Source organism: Schistocerca nitens, chromosome 1 (genome assembly GCF_023898315.1).
Source record: "Schistocerca nitens isolate TAMUIC-IGC-003100 chromosome 1, iqSchNite1.1, whole genome shotgun sequence".
NCBI classification, from domain to species: domain Eukaryota; kingdom Metazoa; phylum Arthropoda; class Insecta; order Orthoptera; family Acrididae; genus Schistocerca; species Schistocerca nitens.
The window spans coordinates 354,151,534-354,177,550 of record NC_064614.1 but is presented as its reverse complement, the minus strand read 5'-3'; the positions used below and the strand labels follow the sequence as shown (position 1 = coordinate 354,177,550).

Below are 26,017 nucleotides of genomic sequence, written 5' to 3'. Positions count from 1 at the left end.
GAGCACTGCACTGACAGCCCACATATTGTTCTACTACACCTTCAGACAGCCTTCAAAGAAGATCTCAGTGCAACAGCAGCTGAATTAATGTATGGGCAGACACTTTGAATAGTGGGAGAGTTCTTTGCTGACACATCAAACTTTATTATTGATATGCTATTTTCCTGTGTTAAGAAACTGTTGTTATTCTGAGTGATTACAACATACAAATAGCATTTTTGGTCAATATTCTCACAAGATATCAGTTAATTTTATGTAATTAAAGCTTAAAAAATCAAATTTCAAGATTTCGTCATGTGATCGAAAATGCTCCATTGCTGGTTAAGCTCTGGTGACATCACAGACTTGGAATAGGGCAAAGCACTACATGTGTTATACGACCGTTAGTTAAAGTCACTCGGCTGCAAACGGTTTAGCTATTTAGTGATGGAAAAAGCATTTACATCTTTGAAGTAACAACAGATAGTAATTTTGTGAATGGTGATAGTGGAAACCTGAAAGTTGATGCATTTTTCTCCATCCAATTAGTGTGGAGACAGGTGCAAGGACGGATATTGTTTTCCCTTCTCACTGCAACATCATTAAAATCGTTCAAACTATGGAATTGTAGACTGTTTTACAAGTGAGTCCCTGTCTAACATATAGACTGTTGTCTATCAGTCATGAACTACAAACCAAAGCACAATAAAATTCTTGGCAAATCTTAGTTCCGATTTCTTTGTATACAAGGCAACCCAACAGTGCTACACCTGTTGTGGGCCTCCGTGGCACAACAGATAATATGTATGATTATGAAGCAGAAGGTTTTAAGTTTGAATCCTGGTTGGGTTGTAAAATTTTTAAAATGTTATGTGAAATACAAAGAGAGCATTATCAAGAAATGATTGTGGCAGTTGTTTAGATGCTGGGATGTATTATATACAGTATTGCATTAATTTTAGTCTGAGAAATGGACAGCTGAGGACAAATGTATTTAATTTGTGTACATACATTCAATATTTAGACAGCATTGCTAGTGGTGAAGGTATCACCACTTGTCCACAATATAACAAGGTGTAGGATGATGAGATTTTGTATGTGAAGAGATACAAAGCATGTACACCATGCATGCAACACAAACATAGGAGCTATGATGTTTGGGAGTGGAAACTAACGTCACTGTCTGAAGCAGACTTAGTTTATCTTTACATAAAATGATGAAAATTTAGAGAATAGGGATCCTAGTTCGCCAATACAAAGATAAAATAAGGATTGTTTCCAATAAAGTAAAAAAATGCATAGCTACATTAACTAAAAATCTTCTTGAAGGTGACATTTCTGAACAGCGATTGCAAATGTAAGTGCATGTAAACGGCAAGGAAAAATCGACAATACTATGTTTCAAATTGGTGAGGTGAAGTTTTGTAATTGTGATTTGGTTTTCATATGAGAGACTGTTGTGTCAATTACTAACAAGTTAAAATATTCTTTTGGGCCAGATTTGAACCATCACTCTAAGAATAACTACTTATAAAGAAGTACAGACCACTGCTCTCCCAACGGACCTACTAAATGACGCTTGTAACTTTTAGTATAATATCAGTCAATTCTTCCAATTTTCTCTGTGAGTTGAATTTTGTTGAATGACGCTGTCCTTCCTTGCGACAGTGGGAAAGCATATCTCCGAAGTGAATTAAAGTTAACTTCAGAGTGCAAGACATTTTTAATTACATTGGGGAACTTGTAAATTGATGTGGTGGCACTTTCCAGCAAAGTCGAACCACTTTTTACACATCTTCTCACTCTTTGGAACACTCAAAAACAATTTTTCATGAGTTTTTATAGATGTATTTGTACAATGTGGTACTAACACCATTTGTTACCCATCTTCCAAAACGTAAATTCAAAACAAGAAAGCACTATGAAAGAGCTTTAAGAATGCAGGACCAGCAAGCCAGCCAGTGACGTCACAGGCACCACACAATTCCAATGGAGCATTTTAGTGGGCTTTCAGATTATTTGAATTTCATTTTTTTTTTTTTTCAATGTTGACATTCAAAGAAGAAGAAAGCATCTTACCAGCATAAAAAGAAATGATTAACAATTTAAGGCGATGTCCAGAAAACAGTCAAATAACCTGTTATTGAAACCTCAGATTATGCTCAACATTTTCATCACAGATTCACAAGCTCCACCCTGTGATTTCTGAAAAACATTCTAATCAATGACCATTCATTTTCTGTGATTTAAAACCATGCAAAGGAGCTTTTGTCTGACATCATGCTCTTCAAAAACTTCTCCGTGGTCCCTACACAATATTAGCAAGCAACAACAAAATGTTTCATGTCAATATCAAAGGCTCATCTGTCACAATATCCACTGACAGATTCAAACAAGCCTGCTCCCCTTCTAACATCGAGAAGGTAGCTACATGTAGTTCTGCAAGCATGTTGGACACACCGAGTCTTACAGTGTCACCGTCCGTACTTCCAAGTGTAAAGCAAGTCACAACTCGCTTTGGGCACCATAGTTTCAATGTCAAATGCCGGTGAGCTTGGGGAGGAGGGGGTGTAGCTGTGGAGAGAGGGGGTAGGGGTGAGGGTGAAGGGGGGCAGTAAAGTAAACAGCGAATCATCTCCTACAAGTTCAAGCATGCAGCCAAAACTCTTTGATTTTCTGAGCTAAAACTGAAGTACTGATACAGATGTTCCTAACAGTCTTACGATTACTTGTTTGTAATAAATCATTACATTGTGTGCATAAATAAATTATATTTGCACATGACAAATCTGTGAAGATGGACAAAAACATTAGTTCAGTAAAATATCTAGAGAGGTTCATATTCCCACCTCATATCTTCTCAGATGTGGTAATTATTCTACCCAATAATGCCACTTTTCCCAACATATATAACAAACTCTAGCAAAAATGATACTTTTTTTTAATGAGTCAATTCCTCATAAACAAAGTTTTTTATAGTTTCAAAATTCTGATACAAAACCACCAGATACAGCACTTAGCTTTGTAAGCTGGCTTCTAATATTTTGAGCCCCCGGAAGTAGCTGTGTGTATCTACAAAGTAATCTTCAACAATTACCGCAAAGGCATGTACTCCTGAGTCTTTACAGTGTATTTTTCTGAGAAATCATAGATGCATAGGACTGGCAATGACCATATGGGCGATAGAAAGGAAATAAATTTTTTTGCACAATTTTCTCAGAACTCAAGTGAATCACATATTAACAAAATTTTAATAAATATTGACAGTTCTGAACACAGACCTTACTTTAATGTAATAATTACCTTGTGCGCGTATCACCAGTCTATAATTTCGAGTTGTCTCATAATCAAGAGGTTTCATCAGAGACACTTCTCCACTAAGACTATCAATACTGAATTGATTCTGGGTATTTCCCCCAATGATAGCATATCTTACTGCAGCATTATTTCCTTGGTCAGCATCTACAGCCCTGTTAAATAGACAATTGCATCAAATGAAACACTGAACAAAGTAGATAAAAATGCAGAAATATATGCTTCATGCTTGCGAATAATAATGAAAGCTATACAACTCGCATCATGATTATATTATGCTTCCGAGGTCCCATAACTGTAAACCTTTGTGGCTTCCTTTTCATATGAAGCTGTAACTACTTTACTGGTAAAGAAAATAACATACAAATTTGGTTTTTCTGCCAGAATGCAAGTAATTTAGGAGTAAAGTAGATCACTCCCTGAGTAACGCACGCACACGCGTGCACACACACGCCTCTAGATGGTCCATAAACAGGACCCTCATATCAAAGATACAAACCTCTTCCTTCATTGACTCTCAACCATCTTCATCCCATTACAAACTGGATCCCTACTAGTCAGTGTTGATGCCACCTTCCCCCACATCAACATCCACCATGCCCATGGCCCTGCTGCAACTGAACACGGCTTCTCCCAAAATCCTTATGACACCAAACACACTTCCTCATTCCTTTCACACCTTACCAATTACTACTACTCCTTTGAGGGGAAGCTACAGCAACACATTCGTGGCACAGCCACGAGCACCTACATTATCCTCTCCTATGCCAACATGTTTATGGGTCATCTAGAGTAAATCTTCCAAGACCCCTGAAACACCAAATCCTGTGTGTGGTTCACATTGACTGATGATATCTTCATGATCTGGACCCAGGACCAAGACATCCTCCACAATATCAGCATCTTCTCTCCCATCCACTTTGTCTGGTCCTCCTCAGCCCAACATCCCACCTTCCTGGACATTTACCTCTACCTCTCTGATGGCTCCATCCATAACTCTGTCCATATCAAGCCCACTAACAACCAACTGCATCTTCATTTTGACAGATGTCAACCCTTCCACACCAAAAAGCAACTCCAATTCATCTGATGCTTTCACAAAGGTCTTCATAGACGGGCACTAACCAACTAGACCTAGACTGCCAGATATTCCCGCACTCCTAATCCTCCCATCAGCCCTAATGATCAGATGCAAAGGACCGCTGCATTACCCTGGACTGGAACAACTGAACCACTGTCTTTGCCAGAGCTTTGACTACCTACCATTATGCCCAGAAATGAGGCACATCCTACCCATGATTCTTCCCACCTCTCCTAAAGTGGAATTCCACTGACCACACAAGCTACGCATCATCTGGGCCCATCTCTGTGGCACATCCCACTCCCATGGAAGATGCGAGTACAAGTCCTACAAAGTTCACCCATCTGGCATATCCTACTCTAGTCCTGTCAAAGGCTTATCCTATCCCATCAGAAACAGGGTCACCTGTATAAAGAGCCACATTATACACCAGATCTGCTGCAATTTCTGCACAGCATTTTATGTGGGCATGACAACCAACCAGCTGTACACCAGAATGAATGGCCACTGTCAAACTGTGGTCAAGAACAGAGTTGACCACCAAATGGCCCCAACAAGCTGCTGAGTGCAACATACTCAAATTCAATAGCTGCATCACCACCCATGCCAGCTCTTCTGAAATATGCAGACAGGAACTATCCTTGCAAATGCCCTATCCTACACACCTGCTGCCTCCATCCAAGCTATCTGTCACCCCTTCCCCATGTCATCCTGTTTCCCACCTCTTTCTCCCTATACCACCACCCCCCCCTCCCTCCAACATAACATCTCATAGCAGTAAATGGACCATATGTGTGTGTGTGTGTGTGTGTGTGTGTGTGTGTGTTACAAATTTCTCATGTAAGGAAAAAGAGATGTTATGCTATAAAACAGAAAAGTGAATATTAAAATTACATTCCATATATGCTGTCACCTGAGATACAAAAGAAAAGCATTTTGTTGTACACTGTACACTACTTTGCACCATTCATACAATAACCTGTTTTATGATAACACAATCTTTTTTGTTGTTAATCAAGAAAATGGATGTAAAAAAATTAATATAGGCAATTTATGCAATAAATCACAAGTGTTTATTTACCAGTCACTGAATGAAACAGATATATGACCACAGTATAAAACAACCAGTGCTAGGTTGGTGTCCACACAAATATTTAAAAATTTGATGGAATCTAAATTTCAAATTTATCTACAATTTCTACATCAGAAAAATACAGAAAAGAAGGAAATGAAAGAGTAAGGTGCATAAGTTCTGAGTGGAATGAAACAGGATGTCAAATTCATAATTAGGAGTGACATATAATGCCAGAAATAAATCCAATAGCTATTACCAGGCTATTGGTCAGAATGACTGGACAACTACAAACTTGTTTTACACACAATATCCTGTTCATCAGCACCCTGAAGAAGTTAATAGGACCCTAGTGTCATTTCAGTTGCTATGGTCATGCATAATATACCATCCAAGAAACTTCCTTCCAACTGCTTGTGAACAACAGTGGTGGGAATTTTCTCTCAGGATGTACTTTGCTCTTACCATCACCTGCATCCTAATTGACAATAGTCTTTTCACTTTTGTGACTGGAAAGATTAACCATCAGCTACAAGTGAGGAGAGACTAACGGCCAATAACTGTGAGAGCAGTTCAGGTAAGTTTGTTTATTTATTTTTCATATTATAATGACCATTCCACAACAACCTAATGAGCATTACATTAGTTATTTAGAAGATAAGCAAAGAAGGTATTAATGGCAGGGTTGGTTATCAAAACACTGCATCCTAAAGAACAAGATGACGACACTATGCCCAATGTACTCGAGAAATCTTAAAATAGATGCCTCTATAAATAAGGAATACTGTAACAGGTGATCAAACATTACTTACTTCACTGGCATGTCCAATAAAACCTATAAGGAACAATATCTGAAGACAAAATTATGGTGAAGCATAGAGATGTTACGATACTTGAAGGTGAGCAAGACAATTGCATTGCTCAGTGTCAAAGTTAGGACAGTATGCTTTAAACACAGTACAATCTTCACAACAGGGTTTGAATTGTCCAAGCACGCAACAGGGGTCCTCTTGACAGTCCTACATTCTGCTTTATGTTGATTACTTTCAAAGTACTGGAGTGAGAATGATACAATATTCTTCCTATGGTTTATATATTATCTACAAATCCTTATATAACTGCCCTCGACCAAAAAAATCTTAAACAAAGGCTGTTGTGTATGGAGGGCTGTCCCCTGCATATTTCCACCACTGTACTTATGTGTATGTTTTGTGGGCCAGGTACAGCCACTACCTCATGTGGGAGGTTGTTTGTAAATAAAAGTTGAGGTACAGGGTACAGTCAAGCCTCTTGCAGCTACCACAGTGTCCGGATACGCCAACCACTCCACTATGTTGCAAGCTAGCTGCCGAAAGCAGCACTGCGATCGTGGGAGCCTACTTACAGCCAAGTGGACATGTGTCCTCTTGACACTGTTGATGTATCCTTCCGCTGGCTTACTTTGGTTAGCACTCCACCTCTGGAGCCAGTTAAGTTCCGGGCTATGACGGATCAAGAACTGCTCAAGTCTCCACAATGAACACCGCCTGCCACGGCCGCCCCCCACCAAGTTGTCGTGCCACCTTCACCGTGAACATCTGCCACTGTGCTTCCAACACTCAATCCCGAGGGCACTGCTTCGCCATGCTTATCAGTGGCTGCCTATAAGCACCTCGCCTTGTTGGTCCATGAAGAACTCTCTTCACTGCTCGTCTAGGCATTGTTCAGTTATAAAGTTGTGAAGATTTTTTACTCTCAGAAGTTAACTGTCTTTAATTCTTGTAATGAACAGCAGTCACTGCAAAACGTTCTACAAACAGCAACACTGCTCAGTAAAGGATGAAACATTGGCTATAAGGTAGAAAGGTTTCATGTTGCTGCATTTTTCAAGTGTGTTTTTGCTACATTTTGCTGTGACTAGCTAGTTTTGCTGGAGCAGGCATTTCGTTTTCAAGTTGGTTCAAGTGGTTTTCAAGGGGCTGGATTGTTGCTTGTGTACTAGTTCTTTTTGTGGGAGAGTCTCTTTTTGTTTCTTGTGTTATTACAGTTTGTAGGCTGCGGTGTTCATTGCATTCCACAATTCCTCCAACGAGGCAAGTTTCTCAGTTTTCTCAGTCTATGCATATTTGTGAAAACTTTGTTAGTAGTTGTCTTTTCTGCATAGTTTAAGCAGCCCGTTCAATTGTTGTACACATGTGAATTCTCTTCACTGATGCTGTTGATCTAAGTTTCTTCAACATTTCCAGGTTCAAGTTTCAGTTCAGTTGCAGCGTACTTTCATGTACAGTTTTGTGCGTAATTTTATCTTATCATATCTGCCCCATTGACTGGGCTGTCAACAGGTAGAGATGAATTTTCTTGCATACAGCATACATGGTATGCAGTGCAGTGCTTGCTTTATTGCAAGCACAGGTACAGAAATCTTTCAGTTGTGTTGTCAGCTTTTCGAACTCTCATCAGCAGAACACAGACGACGACTCACTGTCAGAACGGTTGGATGCACATTTTTGTATCGATAGTCACTTCCAGCCAAGGAAAGTGCACGCCTCGTTATGGGCTCTAGGCAAACACTCTCCCCCACAATGTTTGAGGGTGCTTGTCCATGAAACGTGTCAAGACAATGTGACAAAGAGTGTTGTGTGTATCAAAAGGAGACACCTTCGGTCAGGTTGTTTACAATGTTGTTGTACCATGCAGCTTGTTCTGTTGGGATAATTTTATTGTGTTAATTAGTGGTTCAATTCTGTACGTTTCATGCAAATAGCACTGCGATTCACGCAGCTGCTATGCAGTGTTTATGTACTTTTTCTATTCTCGTCTATTAGATGTCATGGGTCATACACCCCATGCTCAGCAGTTTTGTTCATTGTATCTTGAAGTCTTGTTCAAATTTTCATGCCATGCCTGGGTTCTTTTTCTGTTTAATGTTTTGCTTCAGTTAATTGCTTGTGCGATGCAATGTCATGTTAAAGTTCTTAGCCACATGTCGGTAATTTCTAAGAAACATGTTTGCACACTGGCTGACTGTACTGTTGTTTAGTTTAAGTTTGGAAGTCAGTTTTGGCAGCCATGGTGTGCCCCTTCCCTTGTGTGTGATGCTTCTATGAGAGGGTTGCACCATCTCTTTCTAAGGCAGGGGGGATGTGGTGTATGCACGGCTGCCCCCTGCATATTTTGGTCACCACACTTACATGTATGTTTCATGGTCAGGTACTGGCCCTACCTCATCTGGGAGGCTTTTTGTAAATAGAAGTCAAAATACTGTGTACGGTCAAGCCTCTTGCAACCATCACAGCATTTGGGTGCACGCCTATGTGGTATGCTGTCACTGTACATAGTGTTGCAATCATGGGAGCCTAATTAAGTCTGTGTGGTCACTTGTCATAACACTGCGGATATACCGTTCCGCCAGCATTACTTAGGTTAGCATTTAACCTCTGGAGCTAGCCATGTTCTGGGCATAACTGAATCAGTAAACACTCTTAAGTCTCCACAATGGACCCTGACTGTCGCAGCTTCTGTCACTCTCACTGCCCAATTTGTTGTGCTGCCTTCGCTGAGTGCCACATCCACCACTGCACTTCCAACAGCCGCTCCTAAGACCCTTCTTCACTGTTGTTATGAGTGGCTGCCTATGAGCTACTCAACTCATAGAACCATGTAAAACTCACTTTCCTGCTCCCTGACATGTTGTCCATGACAGACAATTTTCTGTTATTGAGTTGTTTAGTCTACTTTGTTTAGTTCTGATAATAAAAAGTTGTCACTGCAAAGTGTGCATTTTGCTAGGTCCAGCCACATCACTCAATAAGGACAGAACAGAGGCAGTCTTCTGATAAACATATAAATAGCACTGGACAACAAGTGCATCCCATTTCCAAAAGAAACAAAGAATGGCTTGTCTAGTGATTGCATTCATGACAATGATTGTGATTCAAAGTGCCATAACATTGAGGTTTTCAGTACCTCTAGCCTCTTGAAGTCTTTGGAAGGTGGTACAAATAAGTTGTCAGATTTCTAATCTTAGTAAGCTTCTCATCTTGATTTTCTCTCACATTTCACTTTCATAAACAGGGTTAAAATGAGAAGCAATACACTCACTAGTAGTGTGTTACATTAGCCACTCCTCGGTGAATTGCTGTTGTGGAGGAAGGCAATGCTTCACCACACTCCCCCTCCACTGATAACGTATACGTCAAGTTCACTGCCTGGATACCCATGTGACTCAGTGTCCAAAGAAATGTTATTGAGATTTCTGTTCCACGGAGGTCAAATAGATCTTGAATGTTGCAGACCAGCAAATTCTGTGCACAGCAATCAGCTCAAGGAGTCCCTACATACAAGGAGGTTCAGGGTTGGTAGCATTCTGATGCATTGGAGAGCTAGAAATTTACAGCTCTCAGTGCTACAGCAAATTTGCTGCACTTATTTGATAGAGAACATTGCTCATAACTTCCTGAAAACTGCACTTATGGTAGAACAGGTTAATAGACTAAACTGCAAAATAACACTGAGCAACAATGAAAATGTTTCGGGCTTAAAAATAGTAAATTTACATGTATTTCCATCTGCTGAATTCAAAAATCACCATAAAAATGACAGATTAGCTCTTGTTTTGAAGATAAAGTGACATTTCATTTTTTAGAGTGAAGATTTTAAATTTGGGAGATTTTTTTTTTTATGGAAGTTGGCACACCTGTCAAATAACAAAACACAAATGCTCTTCAGCTGTTTGTAAGTCATAAACATAGATAATGTTGCTGTGACTGTGAATTACATGTTGTTCCTACTCAAATTAATGCAAAATTTCTGGTTCACAAGTGCTTTTTTAGTGTAAAATTTGTAAAAATGCCACAAAATGTGTAAATATGGTGAATAACTTTTGTTATATTTGTGGTGAAATAACTTTTTCCTCATAGAATCGCAATCTGACGCCTCTTGTAAAGACTGCCTATCAGTATTATTTCGGTATGAAAGTAGCAGACCAGGATAAGTCTTGGCTCCACATACACTGCTGGCCACCGTAAATGCAACACCAAGAAAGACAAGAGGTAGCACAACAAAATTTATTTGGTAGATAACATGCTGACCAAGTATCAAATGATTATGTTTACAGACATCTGTGACATGTGGTTTCTGCCAGAATCAGTAGCCAGAGTAGCCGCCATTGTTGGAGATCACCGCTGCCACACGTCTCGGCATTGAGTCAAAGAGACGTTGGATGTGTTCCTGGGGTACAGCAGCCCAAGCAGCTTCCACACGTTGCCAAAGATCATCTGGTGTGGCAGCTGGGGATGTAATCTGGGTCACTCGTTGAGCAACCATGGACCACATGTTTTCTATCGGCGAAAGATCCGGAGAGCGAGCCGGAAAGGGAAGCAATTCAATCTGGTTATTGACGAAGAACCTTTGGACAATGCGTGCCGTGTGTGGTCACGCATTATCCTGTTGAAATATGGCTGTGGCCGAGCCCTGAAGGTAAGGAAGGACAACTGGCTCCAGCACCTCGGATATGTAGCGCTGGCTATTTAAAGTACCGGCAATGCGTACTAGAGGCGTGCGAGAGTAATATCCAATACCGCCCCATACCATAATACCCGGTGCAAGACCAGTGTGGCGGTGCATAATGCAGCTGTCCAGCATCCTCTCTCCATGGTGTCTCCACACTCGAATCCGACCATTGCGGTGCTGCAGACAGAAGCGAGCCTCGTCAGTAAAGACAACGTCATTCCATTCTGCCGTCCACATCCGTCTGTCATCACACCATTGGCGACGGAGATGTCTGTGGTTCTGCGTCAATGGTAGACAAAGCAATGGACGTCTTGCGGACAGACCACTCTGCTGTAAACGGCGTCGAATGGTACGCGCAGACACTGGATGATGCGTTATAGACGCAATGTGCTGTGCTATGGTTCAGGATGTCACTGAGCGATCCGTCACTGCCATGCGCACAATTTGCCTATCAGCACGTGCAGTGGTGCACCGAGGTGAATGCGATCGACCACGTCGGTCCGTCGTACCCTCCTGCATCCAACGGTCACATATCCGCATTACAGTTGTTTGGTTTTGTCCAACACGACTAGCGATTTCTCTGTATGATAATCCACAATCTCGGTAAGCCACTATCCTTCCTCTGTCGAACTCGGATACTTGATCAAAAGATGTTCGCTGTTGTCTACGAGGCATAACTGATCATCTTGTGAAACAACCACAAGGTAAACACACATGCCGAACGTACACTCGTCGAAATCGCCAAGCCTTAAATGGCGCTATGAGGTGGCGCCACAGGCGCGCGTGATGTGCGTCTGCGCTGAAATTCTAATCAGTTGCATATCTCATCGCTGCAAACTCATGGTGTAAATTTCACTCGATTCGGATGCTTCCTTCAGGGTGTTGCATTTACGGTGGCCAGCAGTGTATATGTTGCAACACATGTTTAGTTACACTGTGAGAATGGCTGAAAAAGAAGAAATGATCTATGGCTTTCGCTAGGCCTATGACTTGGCGGGAGCCTACAAACCTTACAGATGACTGCTATTTCTGCCTGACTCCACCTATAAAGGCAGGATTGTCTATGAAGAAAAGAAGAACAGTTCAGTACCCGAATCTTCCATCTGCTATTCGACCCATTCCACATTCGGATAGTTTACCAGTTCCTACTCCACCCGAAAATTATGTGTTTGAAGTAGAAAATGAAGACAGTGTGGAACAAGAAGAATCAAGCAAGCCTTCCATATCCCATGACCCTGATTTTGAGGGAAAAGATGATAAACTGCACAGACTGAGTCAAGCGGAATTGAGTGATCTCATTAGAGACCTTGATATGTCAAAGGAGAATGCAGAAATTCTTGGATCTCGAATACAGCAATGGAATCTTCTCCAAAGTGATGTGCGACTCTCACAGTACATAGAACGTCACACGAAACTGTTTCCCTCTTTTGAGAAGAAAATAATCTTGTTATTTGCTGCAACATTAAAGGCTTGATGAGATCTTTGAATCTGAACCATGATCCAACTGAATGGAGGCTATTCATAGACTTCTCCAAGCTTAGTTTGAAAGCTGTGTTACTTCACAACGGGAACCTTCTTTCATCTATTCCTGTTGGTCATGCTGTTCACATGAAGGAGACATATGCAAATATGACAGCTCTCTTGGACTCAATTAAATATCATGAACACAAATGGAAAATCTGTGGTGATCTAAAAGTCATTGCCATGCTCTTAGGAATGCAACTGGGTTACACAAAGCGTTGCTGCTTCTTATGTAACTGGGACAGTTGAGATACGAAATTGCATTATATTAAAGAAGACTGGCCTGCAAGAAATCTTCACCCTAGTGAGAAAAATGCCGTTGCCAAGCCTCTTGTGGACCCAAAAGATGTTCTTCTTCCACCCCCGGCATATCAAGCTGGTTTGATGAAAAACTTTGTCAAAGCTATGAACCGAGAAGAACAGGCCTTTAAGTACATAAGAGAGAAATTTTCAAAATTAAGTGATGCAAAAGTTAAGGAAGGCATTTTTGTCGGACCACAAATAAGAGAACTTGTAAAGGATCCTGCATTTGATCAAGTTTTGGAGGGGAAAGAAAAGGAAGCTTGGGAAGCACTCAAGGATGTTGTTCATGGATTTTTGGCAACAAAAGAGCATTTGGTGACAGTGCTCCTATAAAAATACCGTAACCTCGGATGCAACATGTCCCTTAAGATCCATTTTCTCCACTCCAACCTAGACTTTTTCCCTCCTAGTTGTGGAGCTGTTAGTGATGAACATGGTGAGAGATTCCATCAGGACATATCTGTTATGGAACAAAGATATCAGGACTGTTGGAATGAAGTAATGCTTGCGGATTACTGTTAGTCTTTGTGAAGGAATTCTGCGCAACTCCATTACAAGAGGCAAGCTAAAAGACGACAAATTCAATACGCCACCAGATGATTCTCATCTGCGAAGTATTTTTCCAGCAATTTAAAACTCTTAGCACGTAATTACCAGTTAAAAAAAAAAATCAAATGCACTTTCATTGTTGTTAGCATGTATGTAATTAAAATGTATCCTTTTCTCTCAATCCATTCATATGTAATTCTCTCAATCCATTAATATGTAATGCTTCCACCTTGTGGAAACTAGAGCTAATAAAAAATTTTCATTGTCATATTTGTTTATCTCAACCCAAAATTAGTAGTGTAATCTGTAAGAATCTGAGAATAAAGCCAAACTGCAAAACTTTTTAAATGGCAAGTATACACGCTGCACATGAATAAGTTTCATTGTGTCATGCATCAATGCACATAATCAACTTCCCAAGACTATACATTACGTTAATTTCTTTTTTAAAAATAAATTTACTTACTTAATAGTTGCTATCACAGGATTAACTGTCCAATTGATGTTCTCAGGCACTTGTACACTGTAAGTTCTTTCTGTAAACTGCGGATAGTTATCATTGTCATCAAGCACTCTGATGACTACCATTGATGTAGAAGATCTTCGCTCACTTACAGGAAGGCCCTGATCAGTGGCCATAACAGTTAATGTGTATACTTCTGAGCGTTCTCTATCTAATACGGAACGTGTTGTCACTATGCCAGACTTTGGATCTATCCGAAAGACATCAGTTTCTTCTTCTGTGCCACCACTATCTTGTCTCACGATGGAATATTCAACCTGTAAGATAATAAAACCACTTTTATTTTAAAGGAATGAAAATGATAATAGAGTGGAAATGTCTATATCAATTAATACAGTGGAACCCTGCATAGTGAGCATAATTCGTTCCAGAATATTACTCATAATGTGAAACACTCATTAAGCAAAACAATTTATCCCATATAAATTAAAGTAAAATACAATAACACATTCCATGCAGAAAAAGTCCAAATGTTTTATCTTATTCATGCCATTTATTCAAAGAAAATTATATATACAGTATTATGTACTTTAGGAAAGAGGGAAGGAGAGGGAAAGATGAAAGGATGTGGGTTTTAAGGGAGAGGGTAAGGAGTCATTCCAATCCCGGGAGTGGAAAGACTTACCTCTTTCCGCTCCCGGGATTGGAATGACTCCTTACCCTCTCCCTTAAAACCCACATCCTTTCATCTTTCCCTCTCCTTCCCTCTTTCCTGACGAAGCAACCATTGGTTGCGAAAGCTAGAATTTTGTGTGTATGTTTGTGTTTGTTTGTGTGTCTGTCGACCTGCCAGCACTTTCATTTGGTAAGTCACATCATCTTTGTTTTTAGATACATTTTTCCTATGTGGAATGTTTCCCTCTATTACAATCATATTATGTACTTTATTATTCACAATACTAACTAATTATTTTTTATTATGAATCTTTCCTATAGTCGTTTGTTTCTGCAGACACTTCAACACTTGGCAAAAATGTGACACAGCATTATTGTCAAATAAATTTGTAATGCTTTATTGGGGTGGTGATTTTCAATGTACAGTGCTACCGATTCCAATACCTCCAGCATTTCTCTTATTGCACCAAAAGATTGCTGCTTGCTGTTACCGCCGATTCTATCACTTCCTCCTCCTCCTCCTCTGAAGAACTCCTCTCCACTACTTCCTGCTGAGAAAAAAACTACTCCATAAGCTCTTCGGTGGTCATTTATTGGGTGTGAACTTCCATAAGCTCATCAATATCATTGTTATCCACTTCCAGTCCCAAGCTCTTTGCCAAAGCCACACTTTCATCAATCACAGGCTCCACAGCTGACTCAAATGTCTCAGAGTCATATTCAACAACGCAAACTGGCGAAAATTCTTCCAAGCAGAAGTGAGAGTTCTCTTGGTAACCCCTTCCCATGCCTTTTCCGCCATCTTGATGCAGGCAACGATGTTGAAGTGATATTTCCATAACTCTCCAAGAATGAGATTGGTAGCTTCAGTCAACTTAAAGCAATGCTCGAAGGATGTAATAGTGAAGAGCTTTTTAAAGTTAGAAATAATCTGCTGGTCCATAGGCTGGAGTAATGGAATGGTGTTGGGAGGAAGAAACTGGATCTTTATGAATTGAAATTCTTCAAGGAGGTAGTCTTGTAGGCCTGGCGAATTGGCAGGAGCATTGTCCATAAGAAGAAAGACATGAAGTGGCAAATTCATCTCAAGCAAATATTTTTTTTACCAAAGGACCACACACTTCAGTGAACTAATCACAAAAAAGATCACTTGTCACCAAAGCCTTGTCATTTGACCTCCACATCACATTTAATCTGCTCTTCGGGACTTTACACTTCTTGAAGGCTCTCGGAGTTTCTGAATGGTAAGAAGCAGTAGTTTAATTTTCAGATTTGCACTTGCATTGGCACAGAACAGCAGTGTGAGATGTTATTTCATTTACCTGTGACGGGCAATGCACTCCTCTGCTGTTATGAAGGTACGGTTTGGCATCTTTTTCCATAATAGATCTGTCTTCTCACAATTAAAAACCTATTGCAGCTGATAATCCTCAGAACCTATGAGCATCTTGAAGTTGCTGATGAAGTTCTTTGCTGCCTTTACGTTGGAGCTGGCTGCTTCGGCGTGCCTCACAATGCAGTAGATACCGGTTCTTTTCTTAAACTTCTCGAACCACCCACGGCTTCTCTTAAAAATTTCTTCAGCCGCTGATGATCCTCATGTCTTCTTAACAAGGTCAGCGAAAATCATTCTCGCCTTCCCACAGATGATGTTCTCATTAATAGTGTCACCTTGCAATTGCTTTCAATTTATCCATATAATGAGAAACCTCTCAACATTGTCCAGAATACCAAACCATTATTTAGATACTCTTGTATCCTTTGATGCATCTATCTCCTTAATCTTGTCCTTATTCTTGAGGATAATGCAAATAGTTGATGTAGATCAATTGTATGTGTGTGCTAAATAAGCAACACTCACATCATGTTCGCATTTTTCAACAATTTTACGTTTCATTTCAAAGGTCATTTTCTTTCTCTTATGGTCATCTTCTTGTGACTTTGTCTTTGGGGCCATTTCTGCGATGGTTATTAAAATTTGCACTAAAAAAAATTTAAAAAAATAAAAATGTATGAACACAAGTTTGGAAAAATGTGTGATCACTAGCTGCACTAAGATCATAGCAGATAGACCGCTTACTCAGACTACAGTACATACTGAAGACTTTGTTAATAAGCCACTGCCTACAATGAACAATGCAAGGTGTTCATGTTGTTGAAATTTTCTCCCACAGCTGGTGACATCACACTAACTCATCGTCCCTCATTATGTGAAACATTGTTCATTAAGCAAGTCATTTTTTTTACAATTTGTTTTGCTCATTATGCAAATTGCATATTATGGGAGATGCTCGTAAAGCAAGGCTCCACTGTATACTGGGCTTTTATACAGACAAAATATTATGGTTGATGCCAAATCTGTTATTTTTATCTTAAAAAAGGTGCCCAAACTATCAAGAACCCAAAGCCAAATTCCAAAAACAAAAAGAAAGAATGAGGTGATAAATGGAAGTTATTGAAAACACATTCAATGAAAATCCCCTAGAATCAGCTAGCTAAAGACACTACTATGCATATTATCAACATAATATAGATGTCTGTTGATGACCAGCCCAAGAAGAAAAATCACAATAAACTTATAATTAAATTCTCATGCAGAATTATGTCGTAGTCGACATAAACACCAAAGCATTGTGAGATATCTCAGGTTCTCTTGGCATAATAGATTAATAATATGTCTTCAGCGCAGTAGTTGTTTCCAATTTATTGAACATTTTGACAGCCAACCAAGTCATCAGTGCTATAAGCTGTGTTATTTTGCATACTCACTCCTGGTTTACAATCAGACTGTTTAGTAGTGTAGGTGTCACAATGTTATTTACAGCCAAGTTCAACTCCTGGTGTCAGCTATGCCCTTTGGTGCTCATTTGCCTTTCAGAAGCCACACTGTTATTCCATGAAATACACTTCACTCTGTGTTTTCCAGCTCTGACAGACGAGATGATCAGTGAGAACTGATTTGCTTGGTTGTTTCACATTCTTTTGTTCCATGTGTCCAGATCACAAACAAACATTGTTCCCATATTGACAGAAACACTTTGGCTAGAACTTGGGAGATTCTAGTGTGTTTGGGTCAAGGGTTCCTTGCATAGGTTTAAAACTACAGGTCATAAGATAACCCATTGCTACACCATTGGTTTGTTCATAATACTTTCCATAAAACAACTTGCCTAAAGAGTTCAGTGAAAAAATCATTGCAATATTTTGCAGTTATGGTACTTCCAAGGGCTCAGAAAGTGTGTTCTCATAAAGAATACCAAATTGATGCTGACCAAAACTTAATACCTGTTTCCTGGAGCCAGAATTGACTGAAGTGGTTTAACATATGGAATTAAGTACAAGGGGTGTTCAGGAAGTAAAGCAATAGAATTTTTCTTGGCCAATTTTGATTTTTTTAATGACATTTCTAGTAACTTCCCGTATATGACAGTGCTGTAACCAATCTCCAAAATTGTATCAGTAACTGAGGTCTGTTTCAAGCAAACAGCAATTATTGAATTTCTCTTGACACAAAACCAGACCATCACAAATATTCAAAGGCATTTAATGAACATCTATGGACAATGGGCAGTGGATAAAAGTGTGGTAAGTGGCTGGGCAAAGCATCCGCCATCAACAGAATAAGGGGAGAGAAATCTGTCTGATTTCCGAGATGCAGGATGGCTGCACTCAGCTGTGATGCTTGCAATGCGCAGGCACTCTTATTCGAGGTGGACTGATGAATAACAATTAAGCAACTCAATGCTCAGCATGACATCTCTGTTGGCAGAGCTTACACACTTGTACACACTTGTTCTTTGGTAACTAAATGAAAACCATAAATAGGAAAGAAGGAGCATATGTGACGAATTGTTTGCTTGTTTGTTATAAGGTAGTGATTTCTTGTCAGACATCATCGCAGACAATGAAACATTGCTTCAACACCTTCAGGCTGAAGCAAAACAATAGATTCAGAGTGCCACCACACAACGTCTCCTTCGAAGGTAAAGTTCAAAACAGTACTCTAGCTGGCAAAGTTATGGCTAAAGTCTTCTGGGACTCTGAAGGGGTTATTCTGTGCACTGTCATCCCTCATGGTCAAACATCAATGCAAATATTTTGAAACTTTAAGAAATTGAAGAAATGTTTTTAGCGTGTTCATGGATGCAAAAATGTGAAAGCACTTCTCTTTTCCATGATGCTACAAGGCCATGCACATCTTCACATCCAAGATGAAATCACAAAATTTTGGTGGACTGCTCCTCTTCATTTACCCTACAGAACAGCTCTCACATCTGATTTCTATCTCTTTGGCCCATTGAACAATGGACTCCACAGAAGTCCATTGTTCCACAGGAGTCCACCAGGCAAAACAGTAATGGTGGGGAAGATACTGAGGCTAAGACACATGAATAAAGCGGTACAATGACGGCATACAGGATCTCGTATCAAGATGGTGAAAGGACATAGACCTGAATGAACACTACACTAAAAACTAGGGTTTCGTAGTCAAAGGGAATTGGGCAGCAGGATGGTGTATTTAAATTATGAGTAAAACTACACTGCTCTGAGGGGGAAAAAAAGTGTTGGATTACTTACTGAATGAAACTTGTATATTCCCAAATTACTCACAAATTTTGTGTTGACATCTATCTACAATCATCTGTGGCTTCAGGTTTTTTCAGTATTTCCATTACAGTCTCTGGTCAACCAAAACATTCTGTGACCATTCATGTTGCCCTCTTTTGGAAACCGTCAATAACCCCTCTTAAACCTCTTTGGTACAGATCACTTTGAACAATATTCTGTGATGCATCACACCAGTGTTTTGGAAGCAATCTCCTTTTTAGAATGTTGGTGCTTCTCCAACATGCTACCAATGAACGAAATTCAGCGAAATGCTTTACCTATGACTGAGCCTAAGTGAACATATCATTTCATATCTCTATTGTTACAGTCAGGTATTTGTGTGAGTAAATTGCCTGCAATTGTGACTCACTGATGTTTGTAGCCACGGGATTTTATTTTGTTTATTTTTTTCCATGAAGCATTAAATCTTACATTGCTTAATTTTAAAGGAAGAAAACACTCCTCTACAGCATGCCTGAAATTACTTCTACTTCTGTCACTGACACTCTATCCCACATAACATGCTGTCCCCTCTGCCAACAAATCCTCAATAAGTCACAAATTTTGTTTGACAACCTATATGAACATATTTTCATTGATAAGTAATAGTGTCGTACCATGTCAAATGTTTTCAAAAGTCTAATCAATCTACTCAACTGCCTTGATCAATGGCTTTCATGTTGTTAGTGAGAAATTTGTGGGTTGGGTTTTGCAAGACTGTTGTTTTCGGAAACCATGGTGGTTGGGATAGAGGAAGTCATCCTGTTCGAGATACCTTGGTAACAATCTGCAACACATACGTGCCAACGATACTGGATGGTAATTTTGTGTATCACTTTAACTACTCTTCACAGGTGTCACTTGTGCTTTCTTTCAACAACTGGGCACAGTTTTCTTTTGGCAATAACTGCTATATTATTGGTAAAAGAGAAGTGACTCAAACTCAAATTCTGTACATAATCTGATAAGGATTAAATTGGATATATGCCTTGTTCAGTTTAAATGATTTCACCTGTTTCTCAATGCCACTAACAATAGTATCTGCTCATCTTTGTAGTGATGTAGAAATTAAACTGGGTCAGCGCTTCTGAAACGTCCTTAAATGGAGTTCTCCATTTCCATTTTTGCTTTGTTACCCTAAGTTTTAATTCCTTTATCACCTGTGAGCACCTGGGCACTAACTTTGTTGCTACTGACATCTTCCTCTTTCTTTCCTGACTATTATCTTCATGGGGATCACATAAATACATATTTTTTTATTTGGAAATGTTAGTCGTACAGAATGGGCAGATGACTTTCAAGTCACCACCACTTTTGAGTTTGAGAGTTTGTGTTCATAAATACATTAATACAAGGAAAAATGAACTGCACTTCCCTCTAGTGAACTAACTTCGTCACAGAAAAGAGTGACATACACTGCTAAAAATTTTCTAACAGTCTGCCCACGAAAATAAAATTTCTGACATTTCAAACATAGATTGCAGCAGTCTGTCCTTAACAACTCCTCCTGTACCGTGGAGGAATTCTTGAATAGAAATACATAACAATTGCAAATCTGCAAATGGCCAGCATACAGAAATTTTGATATAATATTTTCTTTAATTCTCTATGCAATCTTTTGTACACCTGATACAGTCTGCATAATAATGTATATTGTTAATATGATCTATGGACAATGAATCTAACTAAGGTGAAGATCTCTGTGCCACGAGTAGAGAGAATAAACAGTACATGTAATCTAATGAAATTGTAAGTTCTCTTCAGGAGTCATTGTAAAGTCAAATGAGAGTAAACTGATCTAAGGAGATAAGAAAGGAAGTAAATCCAATAATCTGTATGGTTAGGTTCTGTATAATCCTTGAATGCAACATTTATATAATTTTAAAATATCATTTAAATTATAAATAAAAACGAAGACATAAGTCTCAAAATGATGCAGTTCCAGACACTAACCACACAAGAAACACCGTATGCAGTATAAACCCACACAATTTTAAAAGTGGGGTGGTTGGGTGGTCAACAGAAGGAATCATCCCAATAACAATACCAAGTGCAATGCTTGTTATTGCATGAAAGTACCAGAGTCCTGATGAGAAACTATATCTTCAGCATGAAATACTAATGGGTAAAAGTTACTTACTGGTTCCCCCTTTTCATTTTTCAAGATTACACGGGTGTAAACTTTCAGATTTGCTACCAGTCGTTTTGTAACCACAAGAAGATTTTTCGCTTTCACATTCATTGACTTTGCCATCTGACAACAAAATTGTCACCTTCCAACCTAACCTAGATCTAGGACTATGCCACAGATCAATCTGTCATCACAAGCAAAATTTAGGGGGGGGGGGGGGGGGGGGGGGGAATACCACATACCATCTCAGCTCCCTTATCGGAAGCCACCTCATATGTTATACCGACTTTGACAGATTGGAGGAATTACATACCTCCCATAAAGCCCACTTACATAAGAAAATATGTGAACATGATCTGGAAATCTTCAGCAAAACAACATTTTCCAAAAATGTTCCAAATGCACACACACACCATTAGAGAAACATGTTAATAGAAACAAAGAAAATCTAAAAGCAAATCTAAGGCAACCAAATGAAAAAGGCATAGAAAATGGCTCCCAATGACACACTAAAAATTTAAACCGTAAATGACGAGATCGTTAGCAACCAAGCACAAGCTCAGATAGGTGGAAGAATGAAAAAGAAAATTAGCCATACACTTTTTAAAGTAGCTTTCAAAGCAATTACCTTAAGGATCTTTTGGGGAGAAGTGGGGGAGGCAACTAACTCTGGGCTAGATAAAAGGTATTCTCTTGATAAAGCTGATTCAAGAAAAAGAAAGTGTAATGGGCTACAAAAGCAGATTTTCAAGAATAGTCATTGTAAAGGCAAATGGAAATGAATTGCTCAGATTAACTGAAGTCTTTAATAATATCATTTCACCTTCCAGCTTAACCTCGGCACTCTTCTACACTATATACCAGTATTTCACAACAAATAAGATTTCGTATTCACATTCACACAAACAAATTGTCACCTTTAAACTGGACCTCAGGCTATGCTATGGATCAGTCTGTCACTGCAACTTACATTCCAAAACAAAATATAGAGACAGTAGGCAGCAGCAAGCATCAGACTCTCACTCGACAATCCAGCATAACCAGCAGTAGAAATGGGTTTAGTACTTTGATGTTTGAAAAGCACCTAGGCCTTTGCCACAGATATAGGACTGGTTAATTATTTTGGTTTTATATACACTAAACAAAGTATGAAAATTTAACACAATGATATATTATACAATCACTGTGATTTGGTACTTTGCACGGGAGACACTGGGAACAGAAGAATATGTATGATGTCTTACAGTCTTTTACATAAGCCCCTGAACAAATGCCTACATACATTACTCAGTGGTGTCACCAAGATATGTATCTTAAAGGAGAACATGCAGTTGTAGTCTCTACAGTTAGTATACCTGAGGTAACTGATTGTTATTGGGCAGGAGGACGTACTTTTACAAGCAGTAATAACCTACTGTTCTTACTTGATTAAATGAACTGCAGAGTACAGCAAAGAAGCTCTAATACTGGTACACAATACTGTTCCACAATCGCCTTTACTTACAGTCATCTAAAATAAAATAAGCCTACTTACTACTGCATAAAAATTATAAACTCACTTGGCCATTTCTTCCTATGTCCAGGTCTGTGGCTCGCACAGTAATTACAGTTGACCCTACAGACACAGATTCTCGAACAGCTGCGTCGTATTCACTTGCCTCAAACACTGGTGCATGATCATTGGCATCGAGAACATTTATCTGTAATGTAGTTGTGCCACTGCGAGGTGGGAAAGAGTCATCTACTGCCGTCACACGGAAATAGTGAACATCAAGTAGTTCTCGATCTAGACTGGTCAGAGTTGTCACCATACCAGACCGTGAGTCAACTGCAAACATTGACTGTGATCGTGAGTCTACAAGAGAAACCATTGAGTAACTAACTGGTGAATTCTCAGGATCTCTTGCTTTAACTGTTATAACCATTGTTCCTGGAGGCTTTTCCTCCATTACAGATGCAATGTACAAAGCCTGTTCAAAATATGGAGACTGGTTTCTCAATTCACGTCTCACTCTGTGAGCAATATCTGTGTCATTTAAATCTTGATGATGATACACTATCTTCAAACGATGCTCAGCAACTGAAACAACACCACGGGTAGTCCTATGATCATGTGGTTGGCCACCAGCACTGCACTTGTACTCTAGACGCACAGTGACCTTCCAGAGAGGTTCAACAATACACTGATCACAAGTGGAAACCAAATCACCAGCAGACTTTTCAATACAGAAACGTGGATCACTTGAATCCAAATACTGAATGCGACACATTTTGTGGATTGTCAATGGCAAAAAAGATGCTATGCTGTTTATGAACTGGCTTTTCCGCAAGCAGATTGGTCTCCAGCCCTCTGTGCCCGGTATTGCATACGAAGCAAATGTTTCACTAATCCATTTCTTAGCTTCAGAAATTTTTAATTGAATCCTAGTGTCATAATTCACTTGCTCTGTCTCATCATGCTGTTGTTGACACCTCTTTCCATTCACAAATACTCTTAATGGCAATGAATAGTAATCAACGCCACGAGTGTGGTTTGAAAAAGAGTCAATGTAGATAGTGAATAAATTTGAATAATATATTCCATCACAGTCAAGATGTCTTCGAAGGGATACTCTTCCAGTACTTTGATCAACATGCAGTAGCCTATGTACAAAGTTTGCACTTTTGTGTGTGTTTATTTTGTAATGGCGATTGGATCCAAGCCTTGGTAATGTTGCATTGAATATTACACTTCCAGGTGGTTCGTCTTCTGATACAATTATCAGGTACCCATTTCCACAACCAATGAAATTCAGCACAATCACTACAACTGCAATTGCTATGCATGATGAAAGTGATGAAAATAAAGATGATTTTCTAGAAAGCATTCTGGAGCTATCTCATCCATAAGTGCAAGTCCAAACATTCTCTCCCGTTTAAGCAGAACCATAAACAGAGTTCTGCTTGCCTGTGATAAAATTTCATTCCATAGCTTCTGAAAATAAAAACAAAACAAACGTTAGTATAACATAAAAACCGTAAATTTCTTATACTAACATATAACTTTCTTTACACCTTGTAAAATTGCCCATTTAAATTCTATATTCCTGTAAAATTTGCTAAAACACAACCACATAAGAGTATAAACATAATAATAATGATCCACAGGAGACACCTGATAGTACAGTACAATCAACCACTCATATCCACATTATTAATATAGTGCTGCTCACTCACATCACATTGATGTACTTGATGAACACTTGGAATAACTTAAATATTTTTCACAAACATTAGCTGCATCGGTGTAGCTACACTTGATATAACAAATAACGGAGCAACTACTGTGTTCTGAGTGAAAGAACGACCTCCCGCTTGCTTGTACTCTCGTTATATTCTTCGCGTTACTCCGTTACCGATCTGTCAGCAGCTAATAACATTATTCTTACATGGTACAATGACAATGTAAAACATTATATTTAGCAAAAGCGCATTAGCAGATGATCCTCACAAAGTCTTATGAAAACATTAAATTTATGACTTGAAAAGAGTATGTAGTTATAATGAAGCACGAGCTAAAAACTGCTAAATCCCCTCATAAAACATGAAAAGTATATTTTCGTCACTCACTTACATCTACGCCAGAACATTATTGGCGAATAGATGCGAATCAAGCATACTATATATTGCCTAGCGTGTCCATGCAGCTAAGCCATACAAATATCGTTAGTTGCAAATGTATTTTTACCAGAATAATGCCTTGTACATCCACTGCCACATTCCTAAAATAAAGCGTAAATACGACGCGTCACTGTTAACTTTACAAACTGTCAAACTGACAATCGCATGTCATGTTTTGTACCAATGTTTTGAAAATAGTGCAACAACGCACTCGGCGATAAAAGTTCAACAGATGGCTGATGCATCATTAGCTGACGATATGTGCATAACATCTCATTACAATTCATTCTTTACGACACAAAATGAATTTAAAAAATGCATCACAACACATTTCCTTATAGGTTAGGAAATAAACACTCGGTGTATGACTATGGTCCGACTGTTTCAGCCTATTTCCAGTAACGACAAGCAGCTCCAGAATATGACACACACTTACACTTTAAACAAGTCCTTAGACTTCAAATGACATGTTTTTTCACCCCATTTCATTCAAAAAGTAGTTCATTTTCACTCATCCAGGAAGCGCTTCAGAGGTTGTTGTACGCAAGTCCACTGCAATTTACTACCGAAGCCCAGCCCCACTCCTCTCGCCCGAAAAATCAATGGCCTTCAACTCAACCTTGCCGTTCAGCTCGTCGAGCATCGCCCCCTACACATACCAAAGAGAAACACACGCACACACTCACAAACGCATCTCCGCGTTTCGGAGAGTATTTTGTTGTGACCCCACAGCCGGTACCTCTCTGTACCGTGCATCGGTGTCACTACAAGGTTACAGGCATCGCAGTTCATTCGCTACCTATCTGCTATCTACCTCTGTTGACTAAGCGTTGTATGACCACGAATTTCCTCGGCTACTGACTTAAGTCTGAAGAACACTGAAAAGTACTGTGGTTTTAATCATAAAACACTAAGCTATCTTCTATGTTTCTGTTTTATAGGTAGTCGTCACTGGAATGAGACAGCTTCAACACTTAACTGTGAATACAAATGTAAGAATGATACTTCGAAAAATAACATTGCAAAATAGTTACGTAGGAATGAGGGTTTGGGTTTAGCGTCCCGTCGACGACTAGGTCATTAGTGACTGAGCACATGCTCGGACTGGAAAGAATTACGTACTTCTCAGAGGGACCATACGAGCATTTATCTTAAGGGATTTACAGAAAC

The 26,017-nt window shown here is 39.4% G+C and overlaps 1 protein-coding gene across 1 annotated transcript in view; it reads right to left on the bottom strand.

Moving 5' to 3' along the window:
- Window positions 1-24,054, bottom strand: part of LOC126247999 (protocadherin-like wing polarity protein stan) — a 368,259-nt gene extending 344,205 nt beyond the window's left edge. The window contains exons 1-3 of the mRNA XM_049948622.1: window positions 22,747-24,054; window positions 13,777-14,090; window positions 3,283-3,449 (exon numbers count right to left, since the gene is read on the bottom strand). Coding sequence (XP_049804579.1) covers window positions 3,283-3,449; window positions 13,777-14,090; window positions 22,747-24,054 — 1,789 coding nt within the window. The remainder of the gene's footprint in view (window positions 1-3,282; window positions 3,450-13,776; window positions 14,091-22,746) is intronic.
- Between the last annotated feature and the right edge of the window lie 1,963 nt (window positions 24,055-26,017).